The 18,931-nt window shown below is 40.4% G+C and overlaps 1 protein-coding gene across 1 annotated transcript in view; it reads left to right on the top strand.

Moving 5' to 3' along the window:
- Window positions 1–18,931, top strand: part of cwc22 (CWC22 spliceosome associated protein homolog) — a 152,939-nt gene that overhangs the window by 19,125 nt on the left and 114,883 nt on the right. The window contains exon 2 of the mRNA XM_084314720.1: window positions 17,870–17,918. Coding sequence (XP_084170846.1) covers window positions 17,870–17,918 — 49 coding nt within the window. The remainder of the gene's footprint in view (window positions 1–17,869; window positions 17,919–18,931) is intronic.

Genomic DNA, 18,931 nt, shown 5'->3' with positions numbered 1-18,931 from the left:
TTTTTCCACATCTGATCGCCGGCGGCGCTCGGGTATACTAGGGTAGGCTTGCGTGATGCAATATGATTTCAGATCGCTAAAAAAATAAAAAAATTCAGAGAAATCTCGTGAGTGGCTTTCAACATAACTATCGGAAACCCGAGAACTTGTGAGTGGCACTGAAAGTGTTAAAAAACATACATACCCTAACTGCTTTTGTATTTCTAGCAGTGTTTTAGAGGTTATTTTGTACAGTACCTTTATCTGCACTGAAACATACATTTCTACAGTATATGCAGTTGTTGAGGTAGATAACCGTGATTATGTTTATTTATTTATCTATCTCTCTGAGCAAAACCTATTAATATTACATATGTGTTGGCGGAATCGCGTCAATGTTTGTTATGAATAAAACGCTAGAGCTGCCGCGGTATTGATATTTTCCTTAAATTTGCGAAATATTTCCTACCGCCGCGGTTATTACCGCACAGTGCTCCGTGTGGGGATGCTGGCGGGGCCGCTTGTGTACACTGAAAGCTCCGTGTGCATAGCCATGTCCGAGGGCTTGCAGCAAGCCAGAGTTTAACACAGTTTCAATCAATCAATCAATAACAACATTAACCAGACTCTCGTTGTGTCTATTCTGCTAAAGCTAACGTTACCTCTCATTGTGTCTATTCTACCAAGCACCCCGGGTTTAACGTTACCTCTCGTGTATATCTGCTGACGGTAGTATTAGGCTAATAACAACAACCAACACATCAGCGATCTTGTTGTGACACTAAACTCTCCGCTCGGTGGTAAATTGGGTTGATGTCGGTTTTGTTTCATCAATAAATGAGGCAGAATACACAGTGAATCCATCCTTTTTTGTTTATTGCAGTTGGTGCTGTCGCAAACAAATCCTGAATGAAATACATCCTTAGCGAGGCAGTAAAGATGGCGGCTTTCTGTTTTTGTTCAGAGACTCCAACGTGTGACGTGTCTCTCTTCTGACCAATCAGTGGTCTGCAATGTTTCACATGACTTTTCTGGTACCACTTCTACCCAATAGGGTCGCTTGGAACCAAGTAGGGTATATCTGCAGAGCCGCAAGCCCAACGTCTGGGCGCTACTTTATTATTTTTATAAAAAACAGCGGTGATGCGGTATTCAGCCCAACTCTACGGTGGGCGTGATGCAACAGCGATACCGCGGTAATGCGGTTATCGCGGCAGCTCTATAAAACGCCCGAAATAACAATGTTACAAAGTACAGTTGACAGCTGGGCTGTGTTAACGTTACAATGTACAGTCCCGCGAAATAACGTTATGAATGCCCGAAATAACATAACGTCACAAAGTACAGTTGACAGCTGCTCTGTGTTAATGTTAGAATGTACAGTCGCGCGAAATAACTTTATGAATAAAACGCCCGAAATAACATAACATAACATTACAACAGTTGACAGCTGGGCTGTGGCTGTGTTAAAGTTACAATGTACAGTTTCAATGTACAGTTTCTGACAGCTGGGCTCGCGAAATAACGTTATGGGGTTATGATTGAATCTGGTCCTTGTTTGGATAAATATGTATTCCATTTCCGCGTTTAGTGAGTGGCAAAAAAGCGCGCGTTACCGGGGCCAATCAGGCGAATGCGGAAGCACTCTTGGGCTGCCTTTAATATAGACGCGCCCCGAAGCCCGGCCAGACGTTGGGCTTGCGGCTCTGCAGATATACCCTACTCGCCTGGCGCTCGCAGCCTGTGCAAATATTCACGCACGTAATTCTAGCGCGTTCACCAGGAACGACAAGAGCGCATGCACGAGACTCCTGTCTTTCATGTGAATATGGGCATCATGTCTACTGTAGGCTACGTCATACCTACACATGTTAATAATCAGTATTGGTGACTGAGATTCTGACGTGACGTTACAAACATCTGTTGTTGTTGACATCTTCCACACACGTCGCATATTGTAGATACAATAATAATCAACAACCCGATAACTGTCATACACATTGATGTATAGAAAGGTACTATCTTGAAAACCTGTAATTCTATGCTACAGTAAAAATTACTTGCTTATTAGTTTACTTGCTACTGGGGTTGTATATTACTGTGGTGGTAGTTTACTTACTGGGGTGGTATATTACTTACTGGTGGTAGTTTACTTACTGGGGTGGTATATTACTTGCTGTGGTGGTAGTTTACTTACTGGGGTGGTATATTACTTGCTGTGGTGGTAGTTTACTTACTGGGGTGGTATATTACTTACTGTGGTCGTGGTAGTTTACTTCCTGGGGTGGTATATTACTTGCTGTGGTGGTAGTTTACTTACTGGGGTGGTATATTACTTACTGTGGTCGTGGTAGTTTACTTACTGGGGTTGTATATTACTTGCTGTGGTGGTAGTTTACTTACTGGGGTTGTATATTACTTGCTGTGGTGGTAGTTTACTTACTGGGGTGGTATATTACTTGCTGTGGTGGTAGTTTACTTTCTGTGGTGGTAGTTTACTTACTGTGGTTGTATATTACTTGCTGTGGTGGTAGTTTACTTACTGGGGTGGTATATTACTTACTGGTGGTAGTTTACTTACTGGGGTGGTATATTACTTGCTGTGGTGGTAGTTTACTTACTGGGGTGGTATATTACTTACTGTGGTGGTAGTTTACTTACTGTGGTTGTATATTACTTGCTGTGGTGGTAGTTTACTTACTGGGGTGGTATATTACTTGCTGTGGTGGTTAGGGATGGGTACCGAATTCGGTACTTTTGAGGTACCGAACCGAAACACGTCGGTACTACCGAGTATCGAATCAAGTGAGAAACCTATTTTTTTTTTTTTATATAATTTTTTTTTTAACTTATTTAAATTTTTTTTTTATGTCAACGTTCACACGCACAATATATGCTTACCTAGGATTTGACTTGATTCAACAACAAAGCAGTCGGAGCAATGGCAAGCCGAAAACTGTCGAAATTGTAGTTATTTGAAGTTTGGATTTTTTTTGCGACTGAGGTAGGTAAATTAAATTTCTTGAGACTAAAGTACCGAAAAAAGGTACCGTTGGGTACCGGTATCGATGTACCGGTACCGGTATCGGTTCAAATGTGAAAGGTACCCATCCCTAGTGGTGGTAGTTTACTTACTGGGGTGGTATATTACTTGCTGTGGTGGTAGTTTACTTGGGCATAAAAAAAATATTGTTTGGTTCCTGTTAGTTGTCAGTTAAGGCCATGAGTAGGTAGGGAATTTATTAAATTTTTTTTATTTTATCTCTTCCCATGGCGACTATGGATAGGGAATTTCTTTATTTAATTAAAATGTTCACGACAACATGGATGCATGTACTCTGCCAGCATGTTTAATATCCATAATACTAAAGGTTTGACTAAGATTTTTATGAAACTTTATTGTAAAAAAAAAATTATATATTTTTTTAAGACTCATAAAATAAATTGGGTCGCACCTAAATAGGCAGGGTCGGTCGGCAACCGGAACTAGGGGTGGGAATCACCAGTTTAATCACGATACGATACGATATCGATTCTTTGGACAACGATACGATATTATCCGATATCACAGTCTGCCACGATACGATTCAATTCAGGTGCCTGCGATCGATATGAGACGATATTATGTGCCCATTTAATATAATCAGTAACATTTAAATCAACAAAAAAAAGGCAATGGAAATATCATGACATTTTTATTTTTGAGCTCTTCCAGACATTTAAATGAAAAACAATCTATTGTTTTTAATACAAATAGACCTCCTGTTCACTGTTTTTGGTTCATTTTTATTTTTTTTCTCGATATTAATATCCTATTCACTGTCACAGAGCTGTATTTTGGCTGGAAAAGCATATTGGGAGTCCCAAGGTGCAGTACCGGCCAGATCCTGTTAGTGGGGCTATCCCCGAGAATGCACCCTCCCAGTCCCCACTTCTCTCTGCCTATGGCTCTGGGTTAGCTTGTTAGCTCACGCTAAAGTAACGTTATCTTCGATCTTTAACGCGACGTGGGCATAATGGAGTGACGAGGATTGCAAAGCAGGTTAGATGCATTGGACCCGTTGTGGAATAAAACAGCAGGGACATGTTTTGGGTCACAGAATAGGCACACTAGTCTTGCTCTAGTGACGCTCTAGACGCTGCTGCTGTTGATGTTAAACGGAGTTTGAGTTTCACAACACTGGGCGCGGGGCGATGACGTCGCCGTCGCCGGATTTTCAAAATAAGAGTATCGCAATATGAATCGATCTTTTTACGTGGCATCGATCCTATTTGATTATTGATAATATATCGATCTGGATCGATGTATCGTCCCACCCCTAACCGGAACCAAACCATTATTTTTGTTAGGCCTTACTGGGGTGGTATATTACTTGCTGTGGTGGTAGTTTACTTACTGGGGTATATTACTTGCTGTGGTGGTAGTTTACTTACTAGGGTGGTATATTACTTGCTGTGGTGGTAGTTTACTTACTGGGGTGGTATATTACTTGCTGTGGTGGTAGTTTACTTACTGGGGTGGTATATTACTTGCTGTGGTGGTAGTTTACTTACTGGGGTGGTATATTACTTGCTGTGGTGGTAGTTTACTTACTGGGGTGGTATATTACTTACTGTGGTGGTAGTTTACTTACTGGGGTTGTATATTACTTGCTGTGGTGGTAGTTTACTTACTGGGGTGGTATATTACTTGCTGTGGTGGTAGTTTACTTACTGGGGTGGTATATTACTTGCTGGGGTGGTATATTACTTGCTGTGGTGGTAGTTTACTTACTGGGGTGGTATATTACTTGCTGTGGTGGTAGTTTACTTACTGGGGTGGTATATTACTTGCTGTGGTGGTAGTTTACTTACTGGGGTGGTATATTACTTGCTGTGGTGGTAGTTTACTTACTGGGGTGGTATATTACTTGCTGTGGTGGTAGTACTAGTTTACTTGGTTACCACTGGGGTTGTATATTGCTTGCTGTGGTGGTAGTTTACTTACTACTGGGCTTGTATATAACTTAATGTGGTGGTAGTTTACTTCAATTAAACAAACCTTTATTTATTCTCAAAGGACAATTGAGGTCACCCTCATTTTCAATGTTGTCAATGTCGAGACATTTCAATGCATACATTTTTTACAATATAATAATAACTATCTATATAGCACCTTTCACACATGGACGGCAGCCCAAAGTGCCCCACAGCAAATAGCATAAGATGAACATAGGAATAAAATTAGCATACAGTTGACAGAATAAAAACAATGCATAAAGTGCAGACATAAGAATGGGTATAAAAGACGATAAAAGTAGTGCAACGTAGAACATGCAGACATAAGAATAGGCATAAAATAAGTACAGTGTTGCTCGAAGGCATGTGAACCCCCCCCCCCCCGGAACAGCCAGTCCCCCAAACACCCCACACATCAATCCCCACCACATCCCCATCCAAGACACCCCCCCCCTGATAAAGCATGTCATGACCGAAGGAAAACACAAACAGCCCGCATGCCACTCACACCACCATGCACGGCGACAGGAATGCCACACTCGCGGGTCGCACCATCCAGGGCTCTACGCTACAAAAAGAAATGTAGGAGCACCCAAAAATATTTAGGAGCACAGTGTAGGGCTGGGCGATATATCGAGTATACTCTATGTATCGCGGCTTGTTCTACGTGAGATGTAGTAAATTACTATATCGTGAACATCGAGTATATGTTGTCATGTCGCGGCTGATATGAGACTTGCTTTAGTGCAGAGCGTTCCTCTCATTTCATTATAGACAGACCAGCGCGGACCTTAAATGACATGCAATTGTAATTTCATTACACAGACCAGCGTGGACCTTCAATGACATGCAATGGGTTAGCTGCTAAGTTAAACCATAATAGGCTAAGCTAACTAGCGTTAGCTCTTAGCTGCTAGCGTTAGCTCAAAGCGGACTCCACGACACTAGTTCCATTCGTGGGAAAAGGGGGTGGGTTATATTGACGACGCTTGACAACAGAGGTTTAAAGATAACTTCATATTTATTGGTTATTCGTTTCTTGCATCCAGTTTCAATCTCCGTGTGTTCAACTTCCTGTGTTTACATTCGAGTGTGACATCATCGCCTACGGCAGCTTATACGCTCAAAACGCAATCTCTCTCTCTCTCTCTCTCTCTCTCTTCCCCCCTCTCTCTCTCTCTCTCTCTCTCTCTCTCTCTCTCCCCCCCCCCCCCATTCAATGATTTAAAGTGGCCAAACGTTACAGTATAAATACTAACTGGATAGTTGATGATATAAACATTTCATTATCTGAAATATTCTAAAATCATTAAGTCTGCTATAAGCCATTATCCCTTTGTAAGGCTTTGTGTGTGATTATTATTTTCTCACAGTAGTGTGTATATATATATATGTGTGTGTGTGTTTGGCTAAAGTGGATAGAAAACACAGTACTGTGCAAAAGTCTTAGGCACCCAATAGTTTTTATATAAATTGTCTTAGATGTAAATACTTTTTTTTATTAGTGTGTCAGTAGACTACTCTTAGTACATTTTCATTTAATTATTTTTTTAAAGCATCTTCATGGTTTAATAATGGAAACATATTTTGCAGGGCCTTATTATAATCATCATATTGGTGTGACTGTATGCATCAAAGGGTTAAATCAAGCATTTTAAAGTGCTTTAGAGGAAATGTCAAAATATGGTGATATATATCGTGTATCGTGATATGGCCAAAAAATATCGCGATATCATTTTAGAGGCCATATCGCCCAGCCCTAGCACAGTGAAAATATTTCAAGTAACAGAGTTTATTTTTTTTTTCAAAAATAAATGTATATTTGTACTGTGCGTGCATGTGCAAACGGGAACGGGACACACATCTGTGCAATAGCACATACCACCAAAGTCACTGGCCCACTGTGTGTGTGTATCTGCGTGTGCAAACGGGAATGCGACACAGACATTTGAACTATTAAGTGATTAATGCCTACTGTGGCAAAGTTGTAGCCAACAACTAGGCCTAATAAGAAAGGCAGTGACATTGAACAAAAAGGAGACACTGGCATTACCACCAGGGCCATCAGTAGAGGGGACTGTAAGGTGCCCTTTCGGTATACTACCTTTGCTAAAACTGTGTTTTCTGTTAAAGGTGGTAACTACTGGAATAGCCTACCAGTTGTGATTAGAGTGCCCCACATACTCCATGTTCAAGACCCATCTTAAACTGCATCTTAAGGCAAACCAGAACTGTGATCATTTTTAATCTGATTTAGTTTATGGGCAATTCCATGCAAATGTCAACCTCACCATGAAGAAAATAACATGATAATAACCAAACTAATTTCAAATGTATCATCAAGGTCTATATTTTGAAGTACAAAATAGGTTTGATCGTAATATTTATGAGAATGCATGTTTTTTCACACTCGGGGAACAAAATAAGTACCAGCCAACCGCCAATGGCTGGTAAAAAATCTGCCTGGCTGGTCGTTTTTAAAATCTACCAGCCAAATGGCTGGTAAGTCAAAAAGTTAAGTTTGTTCCCTGAGAGCAGAGCTACACAGCAGTGCGCCTATTTTGCGAGCCGAAATAAGTCTGTGGTTTTTTCTTCTTCTCACAACGGGTCAAATGCATCTAACATGCATTGCATCGTCGCCATTCCTTTATGCCCACATCGCCCGAAATGAACGTTATGTTAGCGTAAGCTAACAAGCTAATCCTGATCAGCGGCAGAGCCATAGAGAACAGCAGACAGTGTGGACTGGGGAAAGGGAAATGGGGGGGGGGGGGGGGGGGGGGCACTCTCCCTTTCTCTGTGTGCGTGCGTTTGGAAAGACGATGAAGTCACTAGTCAGGACTCAGGAGAGGAGTATATTGTAGTAAACTGAGGATTACTGAGGATGCACAGATAATGTTGATATTCAAATATAAAAAGGTTTCGAGAGGAGTGGAAGTTTGAAGACAGACTAGACTACAATATGATGCGGGGGTGGTGAGTTGAAACAGTGTGTGTGTCCCCGACCCCACTTCTATGTTTCAATAAATTATTTGCATTTAAAACTATTAACGCTGACTCATTCCTTCAGTCCACTCAAAATTATGCTAATATTCCTTATGTTGTTTATGATATTAATTGAAAATAGCATATGAGAGTATTATATAGTAATAATAACACATGGCGATATACTAAAAATATTTTAAATTTTTGGCTGGTAAAAAAGCTGCCTGGCTGGTTGTTTTTAAAATCTACCAGCCAAATGGCTGGTAAGTCAAAAAGTTAATTTTGTTCCCTGTTCACACTACAGGAGGAGACACAATGATGTAAAAATTTATTTTTCGATTAACCTAATTGTATGACTTTCTGAATGGCCAGAATGGCAAAAAAAATCAACAGATATTTTTCTAACCTCACCTTTGGTCATGAAGGGCTGTTGTATCAATATGTGAATCAATTATGTACTTTGTGTCTTTCCATTGGCAGGTGAAGCATGCTGTTATAATGCCCCTTTATGGGACAGCGAATGTAACATCCATAACGTTTTCCAGGAAAAGTTGTCATAAAACATGCATCTGGAATGCAATGTCAACCAAACTTCCTAAGCAAAGCTAACTTTTATAAAGATGACATATTAGCAACAATGAGTCATTCTGGTCTTATTTTTTGTATTCTTTACAAGTGTTATGAATGTTACCGTTATGGATGTTACATTGTGAATGTGTGTTGTTAAGTCCGATTATGACCCCTTTGTTTGAAGTATAATTTACACATTTTAGTTACACTTATTGAGATAAAGATGAGCCTGCAATAAGAAATGTTTTGACCTTTTGGATTAGATGGGTGACAAAATACACAGCGTTATGGATGTTACGGAAATTGACAAGCTTTTCGGACTCGCTGAACACATGATGAAACTCTGTGATTTTTTTTTTTTTTTTTTTTATAATATTATTATCTTTTCCCCCCTCCTTTTTCCTCCGATCCCAATGTTAGTCGTTATGCCAATCCCCTTCCTGTTCGCTGCGCACTTACCCCCCACAGTCGGTCTGGGAGAGTGGAGGCAATCAACCGCTTCTTTTCACCTGGCAGCGCGGACTCTCACTGAGAGGGTGTAACGTGTGGAAGGATCACACTAACCCCCTTAGATCCTATCCGCGCTGAGCAGGCGCCCCGACCAAACTGTAGGAGTCGCTGTTTACAACCACCCGGACCCACCCCGCCAGCTTTCCCACCCTCTAATACAGCCAATTGTATTAGTGTGAACGGCCAGCCAAGCTGGTGACAACGCCGGAGCTGTGAGCTGGATGTGAATATCTTTTTCAAAGAATAACATGTTTACTATCACTTTGTAGGGAAGGGTTTGAGATACCCAAAAAGCACATTCAGGAAAACCTGGCATTTCCTCTCGAGGAATGAATCACAAAGTGCCGTTATGGATGTTAAATTTTTGCGTTATGGATGTTACACGTCTGAAATAGACAAAAAACACTATAAAAAATAGGGCTTTACCTAGGGCTGGGCGATATGGCCTAAATATGATATCACGATATTTTCTGACCTTTCGGCGATACACGATACACATCACAATGTTTTTCTTTTTTACCTCAAACAATTCATTATGAGGCTTACCAAGACAGTATTTGAGTTTGCAAGCTAACATTAAAGACAAAATAAAATACCCATGCATTTAGCATTTTTATATTAGATTTAGATTATTAGATTATATATTGCATATGAGATATTATATGATTTAGATATGAAATATGATGAATTGAAAATGGGGGACCCTGATGTAAACAAGACTAAAGTCTTTCTCTGGTCTGCATCCCCTTAACAATTGTATGTATTGAGCTGTACTGTACCCATTCTGCAATATGTTAAAGTTTTAAATCAATCAATCAATAAATAGCATTTTAGCATTTTTATGAAACTACTGTATATATGTATGTCTCTAAATGTTTTGATGAATTGAAAATGGAGGACCCTTATGTAAAAAAGCCGAAAGTCTTTTTCTGGTCTTCATCCTCCTGTACTGTATTGTACCCATTCTGCAACCTTTTAATACAGTTTTCATTCATTCATTCTGACGGAAACATAATCATTTTGATTGACAGTCGAGTCTGCCAATGACGTCACACCGCTTGCACCCGCCCTGCTGTTCTTAGCACCAATCGGCAAGCGTTATTAGTTTTTGACTTCCTGAATGTCCCGTGTGCTGAACATCAACAAAGCTACTAACGTTAGCTCCCCGCGGCCGTCGAGTAGGAGACCAGTGCTTCACAGGATGACTAAATGAGGCATAATGATTTTACTACAACGAATGTTATAATAAAAGCCTTTCCATACATCTGTCTGATTGAAAACTTTATTAACAGACCGCGGAATGGGCATATCTCAGCACAGGCTGAGATATGAACGAGTAACGTGTGGACAGATTGACGCGACACAATCCTCTTGGGCAAAACATCACGATATCCACGATACGTTGAAAAAGTGTATCGTTAATGAACTGTACCCGATATTTATATAATATCGTCATATCGCCCAGCCCTAGCTTTACCCACATGTGTTTGACTTCGGTGGACCATTTTGAGGGTCAAACCAGTCTGGATTCATGTTGTAGTCTGAGAAAATGCCAGGAAATGCTGAGAGAATTGTTGAATATAGAACACAAATGTTCTAGATTATGTTCTATTATGACATCATACTGTGACATCACAAAAAAACAATAAAATATTCTGAAAATAAATTACAAAAAGTTTTTGGAAAATAGCTCTTTATTTGATTAACATAAAAAGTGTTTTCTATACAGAGAACAGCAATATTAATATCGGTTAAAGGAAAACTCCAACATTTTGGGAAAGTTTTCATCATGTGTTCAGTGAGTCTGAAAAGCTTGTCCATTTCCGTAACATCCATAACGCTGTGAATTTTGTCACCTATCTCAAAATCCAAAAGGTAAAATAATTTTTTACTGCAGGCTCATCTTTATCTCTAAGTGTAACTAAAATGTGTAAATTATACTTCCAATTCAAATCGATGCCGTGTCAATGTTAAGTTAAGTTTCCAATTGTCTCTCTGAATGTAACATCCATAACGCTGGAATTGCCCATTATCTAACTTGTTTCTTGTTTTTATTGTTGTTTTTATCATTGATTGTCACCATGCTTTTACCCTAAGCAGGCTTTTTGCTGTCTCCTGGATGGTGTAAATTAGCTCTTTACAACCCTGCATGTTTACATTTTGTATTTTGTACTTGATGTTCATTAACATGTGCTGTCCCTATCAAATAAACTATCAAATCAAACTACTGCTACAAAAGTAACAGTCACTTAACTTTAGCGTTTGCCCCTTTTATGCATACAATGCCTTAGGGCTGTCTTAAATACTTAGAAGCTTCGAAGCTTCGTTCGATGGCACAAGCTTCGAACATAAAAAAAAAAATCGAAGTTAAAAAAATTTTTTTTTTTTCTTTTTTTTTCTTTTTTTTTTTACTTCGGTGTGTGTGTGCATGGGGCCATTGGGTGGGGCCGGGGGACAAATACACTGGAGGAAAGTAGTAGCACTGCCCAAATTATATCATCACTATTGCCTGTTTGAAGGATATCATCCTCAAACACATATACACCACCTACACGCCTATTCTCAGTCCTTGCCCCACAATGGTGGAATGAACTACCCACCCCAGTTAGGACAGCCGAATCCCATCCAATCTTTCGCCGTCGACTAAAGACGCACTTCTTCAACCATTATCTGAAATAAAATTAAAAAAATAAAATTAAAAAAATCTAACCCTAACTAACCTTACTGTCATGCACTTGTCCTAATAAACTAACCTACACTGTAACATGCAACACTTTGATGAATATAGTTACTCAGCTGATAGAGTTGTATCCTTTCTGATGACCTGTCGTACAGAACTTGTAAGTCGCTTTGGATAAAAGCGTCAGCTAAATGACTAATTGTGAATGTAAATGCCTTGTAGAATTCCACACAAGAAAGATACTGGGATGAATAAACAAAATAGGAAATAAAATGTAGAAATGCATGCAATACATAAATAAATATGAATCTCCATATATGAAATAGAACATTTAGATAAGGTGCTACTGAGATGTTTTGGTGAGTTCTTTGTTTTTTTGTGGAAGTAGCCTTTCTTAAAAATGCATGAACATTCACTGATAATTGGTCTGTAGTGGAGTCTACAAGGTCTACATTGCCGGACCATGTAGAATCCGGACCTTGTAGACTGACATAATTCTGTGCATAGTTTAGTCTACACAGGCCATATTTCAAATAATCAAAATCTTACTTCATTCATCTTAAACATTCTTGATTTGGGGGATTGGTAGTTCCCATGAAATCTGAAGTTGTTCAAACGACAACAGTCACGAAAGGGGCTACTTAATTCATGAATCCAATCCACTTTATTTATAGAGCACATTTAAAAACAACAACGTTCATTCATCTTAAACATTCTTGATTTGGGGGATTGGTAGTTCCCATGAAATCTGAAGTTGTTCAAACGACAACAGTCACGAAAGGGGCTACTTAATTCATGAATCCAATCCACTTTATTTATAGAGCACATTTAAAAACAACAACGTTTACCAAAGTGCTGTACAAGTCCCACAACATAAGATTAAAAAAAAAATATATATATATATATATATATATATATATATATATATATATAAAAGAAAAATTAATAAAAAAAATTTAAATTCGAAGCTTCGATTGCCAAAAAAAAATCGAAGGTCAGCCCTACAATGCCTATGTTTTGGCTGTGTTGCTCTTCTAGAAAAATAATCCTTTCAGGGTTGCCTATTGAAATACTGTACACCCATTACAGAAACATTGTTTATGAGTTTGCGTGTCAGGTAGACCATTGATTGACAGTCGATTCTGCCAATTACGTCACACCGCTTGCACTCCGGCCGTCTGGCGCTGCAGCTGGACCCTATTGCCCACCTCTGCTGTTGATAACGCTAGCCAAGTTAGCTGTACACACATACACAGTGGGCCAGTTACTTTGGTGTAGGGGTGTAACAATGCATCGATCCTAAGGGGAAAATTCAACTGCATCGATTTGAAAATGTTAGAATCGATTATCGCAATTTGAATGTGTACACAGTGTTATGTTGTTATCATGTCCGTTACAGTCAACACAACGACATACGCTACTGCATCAACGTTTTGATTAACAAAGCAAGGCATTCGTTTTGTTGCATTAACGTTATATTACTATTGCTATCACTAAATCTAGGTGTTCTAAAATCTATTGGTAAGACTATAATAAGTTAGTGTCTCGGAAAACGCTCGCATTTCGCAATGGCAGACTTTCAGGAAGTAAACCAGCAAAATGAGAGCTTCCGATTGGTCATTTGCTTTATTTCCCATGAAACCAGTCACGTCACTCTGTGATTGGACCGTTGGCTTGAGTGCAATGTGGGACTTGTAGTTTTTTAACGATTCTCAGCGGAGAAATAAAAAAGTGACTGAGGCTGTAATCTGCACTCGCACACCGTGCAAGTAATTGATTTTTCAGGTTCGCACACACATATTTTTAGGGGCATATGCAAGCAATATGGTCGCACTGTAGAGCCCTGCCATCTCCCCCGGTCCCGGCGACCTTGCCACCACGAGGAAACCAGCGAACCCCACCCCCAAACTCCACGGAGGAATGACGGGTCACGCTCCCCAGGACCTGCAGCCATGCCAAAGGAGCAAGGCAATGACTCCAAACACAACAGCAGTCAAATGAGAAGACATGTAGCACCACGGACGGTCCGAGACGACACCGGGACCCCCAGGACACCCCGAAACACTGCAGAAGCCGCAGCGAGCCCCCCACGCAAGGAATCCCCAAAACGCCAGCAAACCGAGGGAGCCCAACGATGAAAGCCAACCAAAATCCATCAAAGCACACGCAAGAGACCAGCACCCAACTCTAGGAAGGGTCAGGGAAAGGCCCAGCTGAAGCCATAGGCCGAACACCAGCACCCGCACACTAGGGGTGGGACGATACATCGATCCAGATCGATACATCGATGTAATTATCAACGATCGAATCGGATCGATGCGATGTAATAAGATCGATTCATATCGATACTCTTATTTTGAAAATCCTGTGGCGAGTCTCATAACTGATTGTGTTAAATGGGCATATGATATCATCTCATATCGATCGCAGGCACCTGAATCTAATCGTATCGTATTGTATCGTGAGAGACTTTGTGATATCGGCAAATATCGTATCGTTGTCCAAAGAATCGATATCGTATCGTATCATGATGAAACTGGTGATTCCCACCCCTACCGCACACGCCCCGATGGACCCCGGCCAGTCCCCACCACTGAAGTCCCCCAACTCACTGACACCCCAGGGAACCCTCTGGTAGAAGGTTTAGGTCACTAGGTAGTCGCACGGTTAGGTTCAACAACAGTTTCTTCCCCAAGGCCATACAATTACTCAACTCCAACTCATCCTAATTTCACCCCCTGCATGTTATGTTATGTTATGTTATGTTGTTGTTGATGTTATGTTGTGTTCCATCATCCATGTGGTGTATTGTCGCAGCTACCACCTGCACCATGCTCAAATTCCACCGGCCTGGCCGTGTGGCAATAAAAGAAACTTGAACTTGAACCCCCACATGATGAACCCACTACAACCCCCACAGCACCCAAAAGCGTCCCAATGGTCCCAGTGCCCCCCCCCCCGACATGGCCTCACTTATAGAAACATTTACTAATATAAGTAAGTTAAAAAACAGTTACAGACCGTTGCAGGCAGGCCTGCAAGTAAGCCTCTAAACTTCCCTTGTGTTATGGGTAGTTTTATCTTCAGCGAGAGCTGAAGAGAGTTCCATCTAGTAGGGGCGCGTCTATTCGAATCCTAACGCATTTATGCTTCCGCGTTCGCGTTTTGCGCTCTGATTGGCCACTGACGTTTCTGGTCGCGCCAATCGTGTGACGGCAAGTTCTTTCGCCGGTTAAGCTTAGGCACTCTTTCGCAGTTGGTTAAGGTTAGAGTTTGTCTTAGAGCAGGGCGATAGAACACCAGCCCTGATTCCAAACTCTAACCATAACCAACTTCGAAAGAGTCGCCTAAGCTTAACCAGTGATAAACTAGGCGTTAGGTAGTTTACTGCCGTCGAGGCGGAAATGGGCGCGTCACGAGATTGGGCGCACATGTCACATGACCAGAAACGTCAGTGCAGTGGCCAATCAGATCGCACCAGAAACTGCAGTGGCCAATCGGATTCGCAAAACGCGAACACGGAAGCATACATGCGTTAGGATTCGAATAGACGCAGTAGGGGCACTATAATGAAAGGCTGATTTTTAGGGATGCACCGAATGGGAAATTCTTGGCCGAAACCAATACCGAAAATAGGAAACAGTTGGCCAAATGCCGAAAGGCCGAAAATGATTCATTAAATAGATTTTTTTTGCCAATCTTGTTCAGCTACCTGATTATGGAAAAATATATGATTATGGCTAAACTTAACTTAAATAATAAATAATCACTATTATGGGTCTTTTTGTATCACAAACAGTTAGGGATGGGTACCTTTCACATTTGAACCGATACCGGTACCCAACGGTACCTTTTTTCGGTACTTTAGTCTCAATAAATTTAATTTACCTACATCGGTCGTGAAAAAAAAAATCCAAACTTCAAATAACTACAATTTCGACAGTTTTCGGCTTGTCATTGCTCCGACTGCTTTGTTGTTGAATCAAGTCAAATCTTAGGTAAGCATATATTGTGCGTGTGAACGTTGACATGAAAAGAAAAAAGTTAATTTAAATTTTTTTTCTCTCTCTCTCTCGGTATCTCGCTTGAATCGATACTCGGTAGTACCGACGTGTTTCGGTTCGGTACCTCAAAAGTACCGAATTCGGTACCCATCCCTACAAACAGTACTGTATTTGCAAATCTGGTATGTCATAAATTTATAGATGTAGCAGTACTGTCTATCTGTATGTCATGTATGTCATATATGTCCTGATGAATTGAAAATGGGGGACCCTGATGTAAACAAGATGAAAGTCTTTCTCTGGTCTGCATCCCCTTAACAATTGTGTGTATTGAGCTGTACTGTATTGTACCCATTCTGCAATCTGTTAATAAAGTTTTCAATCAATCAATCGGAGCGAGATGGAGAGAGAGAGAGAAAGAGGCGGACATCTGTGCTCTACTGAGCGCACCTTTCTAGTTCCCAGATGAACGCGCTCTCTTGACAGCGCGACTCCCGAGTCCCAAGAGGAGGACTGAAGAGCTCACAGCGCGCATGTAATGACTGAATCCGCGTTTTGATGACATCATCACAACAACACGCGTTAGGTTGTTTCGGTGATATATTTTCGGTGAAATTTTGGTGCATCCCTACTGATTTTCCAAGTTGGGTCTGTATATAGGGAATATCCAGTGTAAGCCACTCATTTGAGCGTGTTATATTGGGATTTTATCGATACGATTCCATTATCGATACCCTTATCGATACCTGATCAATTTATAATTTACATAAATAAATTGGAAATGCAACAGAACTATATTTACATTTAGCTGACTCTTTTATCCAAAGCGACTTACAAGTTCTGTACGACAAGCCATCAGGAAGGGCACAACTCTATCAGCTGAGCAACAATGTTCATCAAAGTGTTGAGTGCTACAGTGTAGGTTAGTTTATTAGGACAATTGCATGATAGTACGGTCAGTTAGGATTAGATATATTTTTTTTTATTCAGATAATGGTTGAAGAAGTGAGTCTTTAGTCGACGGCGAAATATTGGACGTGATTCGGCTGTCCTAACTGGGGTGGGTAGTTCATTCCACCATTGTGGGGCAAGGACTGAGAATAGGCGACTTCTCTTTGATGACCCTCCCGGAGCTTGGATAGGAGTAGGTCTGAGGCGGCCAGAAGATGCAGAGCGTAGGGGTCTAAGCTGGTTAGAATAACAACATGCAACTTGACATTTCTGATTGTCATTTATTGTTGAGCCCCCATGTCAGAAAAATACAAAAACTGTAAAAAATAAAACATTAACTATAGCCTACACTTAAATAAAATAATGTATTTGAGATTCTCTTAAAATGTATTTATTTTTTTATTCTTAAACTAATTTAATCTATTGAATAACGGGTCGTTATTCCTCTGACTTCTGTCTCACACACACACACACACACATACACACACACAGCTCCCTCCCCGGGCCCCTGTCCTATAAGGTATTGGCTTGTGTTGCTACACGGACACATTTGTATGTTGCACCACCACGGTACTTCCTGGCTTACAGTGTACAGACTAGTAAACAAACACTCAGTCTCTTATTATATGTGAACTAAAGAGTACAAGGTTTACACAACAGCCCCCACCTGCTGTTTTATTGTATTTGTACCTGTACTATCCGCTGTCAGCTGTTTATCTCTCTTTGTGAGCTTGATTAAATAGCGTTAGCTCACGTTAGCTAGCGTTAGCTCCGCGGCTAATTTTAGCTCACCCTGAACTAAATCAATGACTAGGTTCTAAAGCATTCAAGTAGTTTTCACTGCACATAGAAGTAGCCAAACAGCGGGAGCATTTCGGGAGCATATTACCAAAACCCAGGCAATTTCGAGCCCTTAAGGAATCAAATAGAGTCTGCCATGGCTACATGCTAACGTTATTGCGCAACTGTAGGAAAAACCTGGCAGCGATAAGGGAATCGAAAGTCACGGGAGCCACACGGTTCCAGGCATCGGTCAATTAGGAACCCATCCTGTTATATAGGGTCTAGAGTTCCAACCCTCTTACTACTCGTGTTGTATATTACTTGCTGTAGTGTGGTGGTAGTTTACTTGTTTTATTTACAGCGCTGGTGGTTTATTTACTAAATTAATGTGTTTTTCTCTCACTAACAGATGGACTCCCCAGGGACCAGTCACAGACCTGCTGAGAGAGACCACAGTGGTGAGTGGTAACTTCTACTAATACTATTCTTATTATAATTATTATTTTCACTATTTTAAGTGGTGGTATTACTAGCAGCGGACTAGCAGGTAAATATAGTAGTATTGTTTGCAGTGGTCATATTATTGGTAGTAGTGGTGGTGGTGGTGGTAGTAGTAGTATTGTTTGCAGTAGTCATATTATTGGTTGTGGTAGTAGTAGTAGTATTGTTGGCAGTTGTAGTAATATTGGTAGCAGTGGTGGTGGTAGTATTGTTCGCAGTAGTCATATTATTGGTGGTAGTACTAGTAGTAGTATTGTTGGCAGTTGTAGTATTATTGGTAGTAGTGGTGGTGGTATTACTAGTAGTATTGTTGGCAGTTGTAGTATTATTGGTAGCAGTGGTGGTGGTAGTACTAGTAGTAGTACTGTTGGCAGTTGTACTATTATTGGTAGTAGTGGTGGTGGTACTACACTACTACTAGTAGTATTGTTGGCAGTTGTAGTATTATTGATGGTAGTGGTGGTGGTAGTACTAGTAGTAGTATTGTTGGCAGTTGTAATATTATTGGTAGCAGTAGTAGTGGTGGTGGTAGTAGTAGTATTGTTGGCAGTTGTACTATTATTGGTAGCAGTAGTAGTAGTGGTGGTGGTGGTAGTAGTAGTATTGTAGGCAGTTGTACTATTATTGGTAGCAGTAGTAGTGGTGGTGGTAGTACTAGTAGTAGTATTGTTGGCAGTTGTATTATTGGTAAGTAAGTAAGTAAGTATTTATAAAGCACCTTTCATACATGTCATGTAGCTCAAAGTGCTGTACACAAACATAGGCATATATAACGATAAAAGCAATAAAGTCACAGTGATCAGTTAAGATCAATGTTAAAAAATAAATAATAATAATAATAATAATAACGTAAAAATGAAAATAACGTAAAAATGAAAACATGAAAACAGTAATTTGCTTACCAGTTTGGGAGAACAGGTCCGCTCAGTAGCAACCGGAAGTAGGAAATGCACTAAACCAATGCACTTGT

The sequence above is a fragment of the Notolepis coatsorum genome, assembly GCF_963971535.1.
Source record: "Notolepis coatsorum genome assembly, chromosome: 5".
In the NCBI taxonomy this organism is placed as follows: Eukaryota; Metazoa; Chordata; class Actinopteri; order Aulopiformes; family Paralepididae; genus Notolepis; species Notolepis coatsorum.
This window is presented reverse-complemented; position numbering and strand designations above follow the sequence as displayed.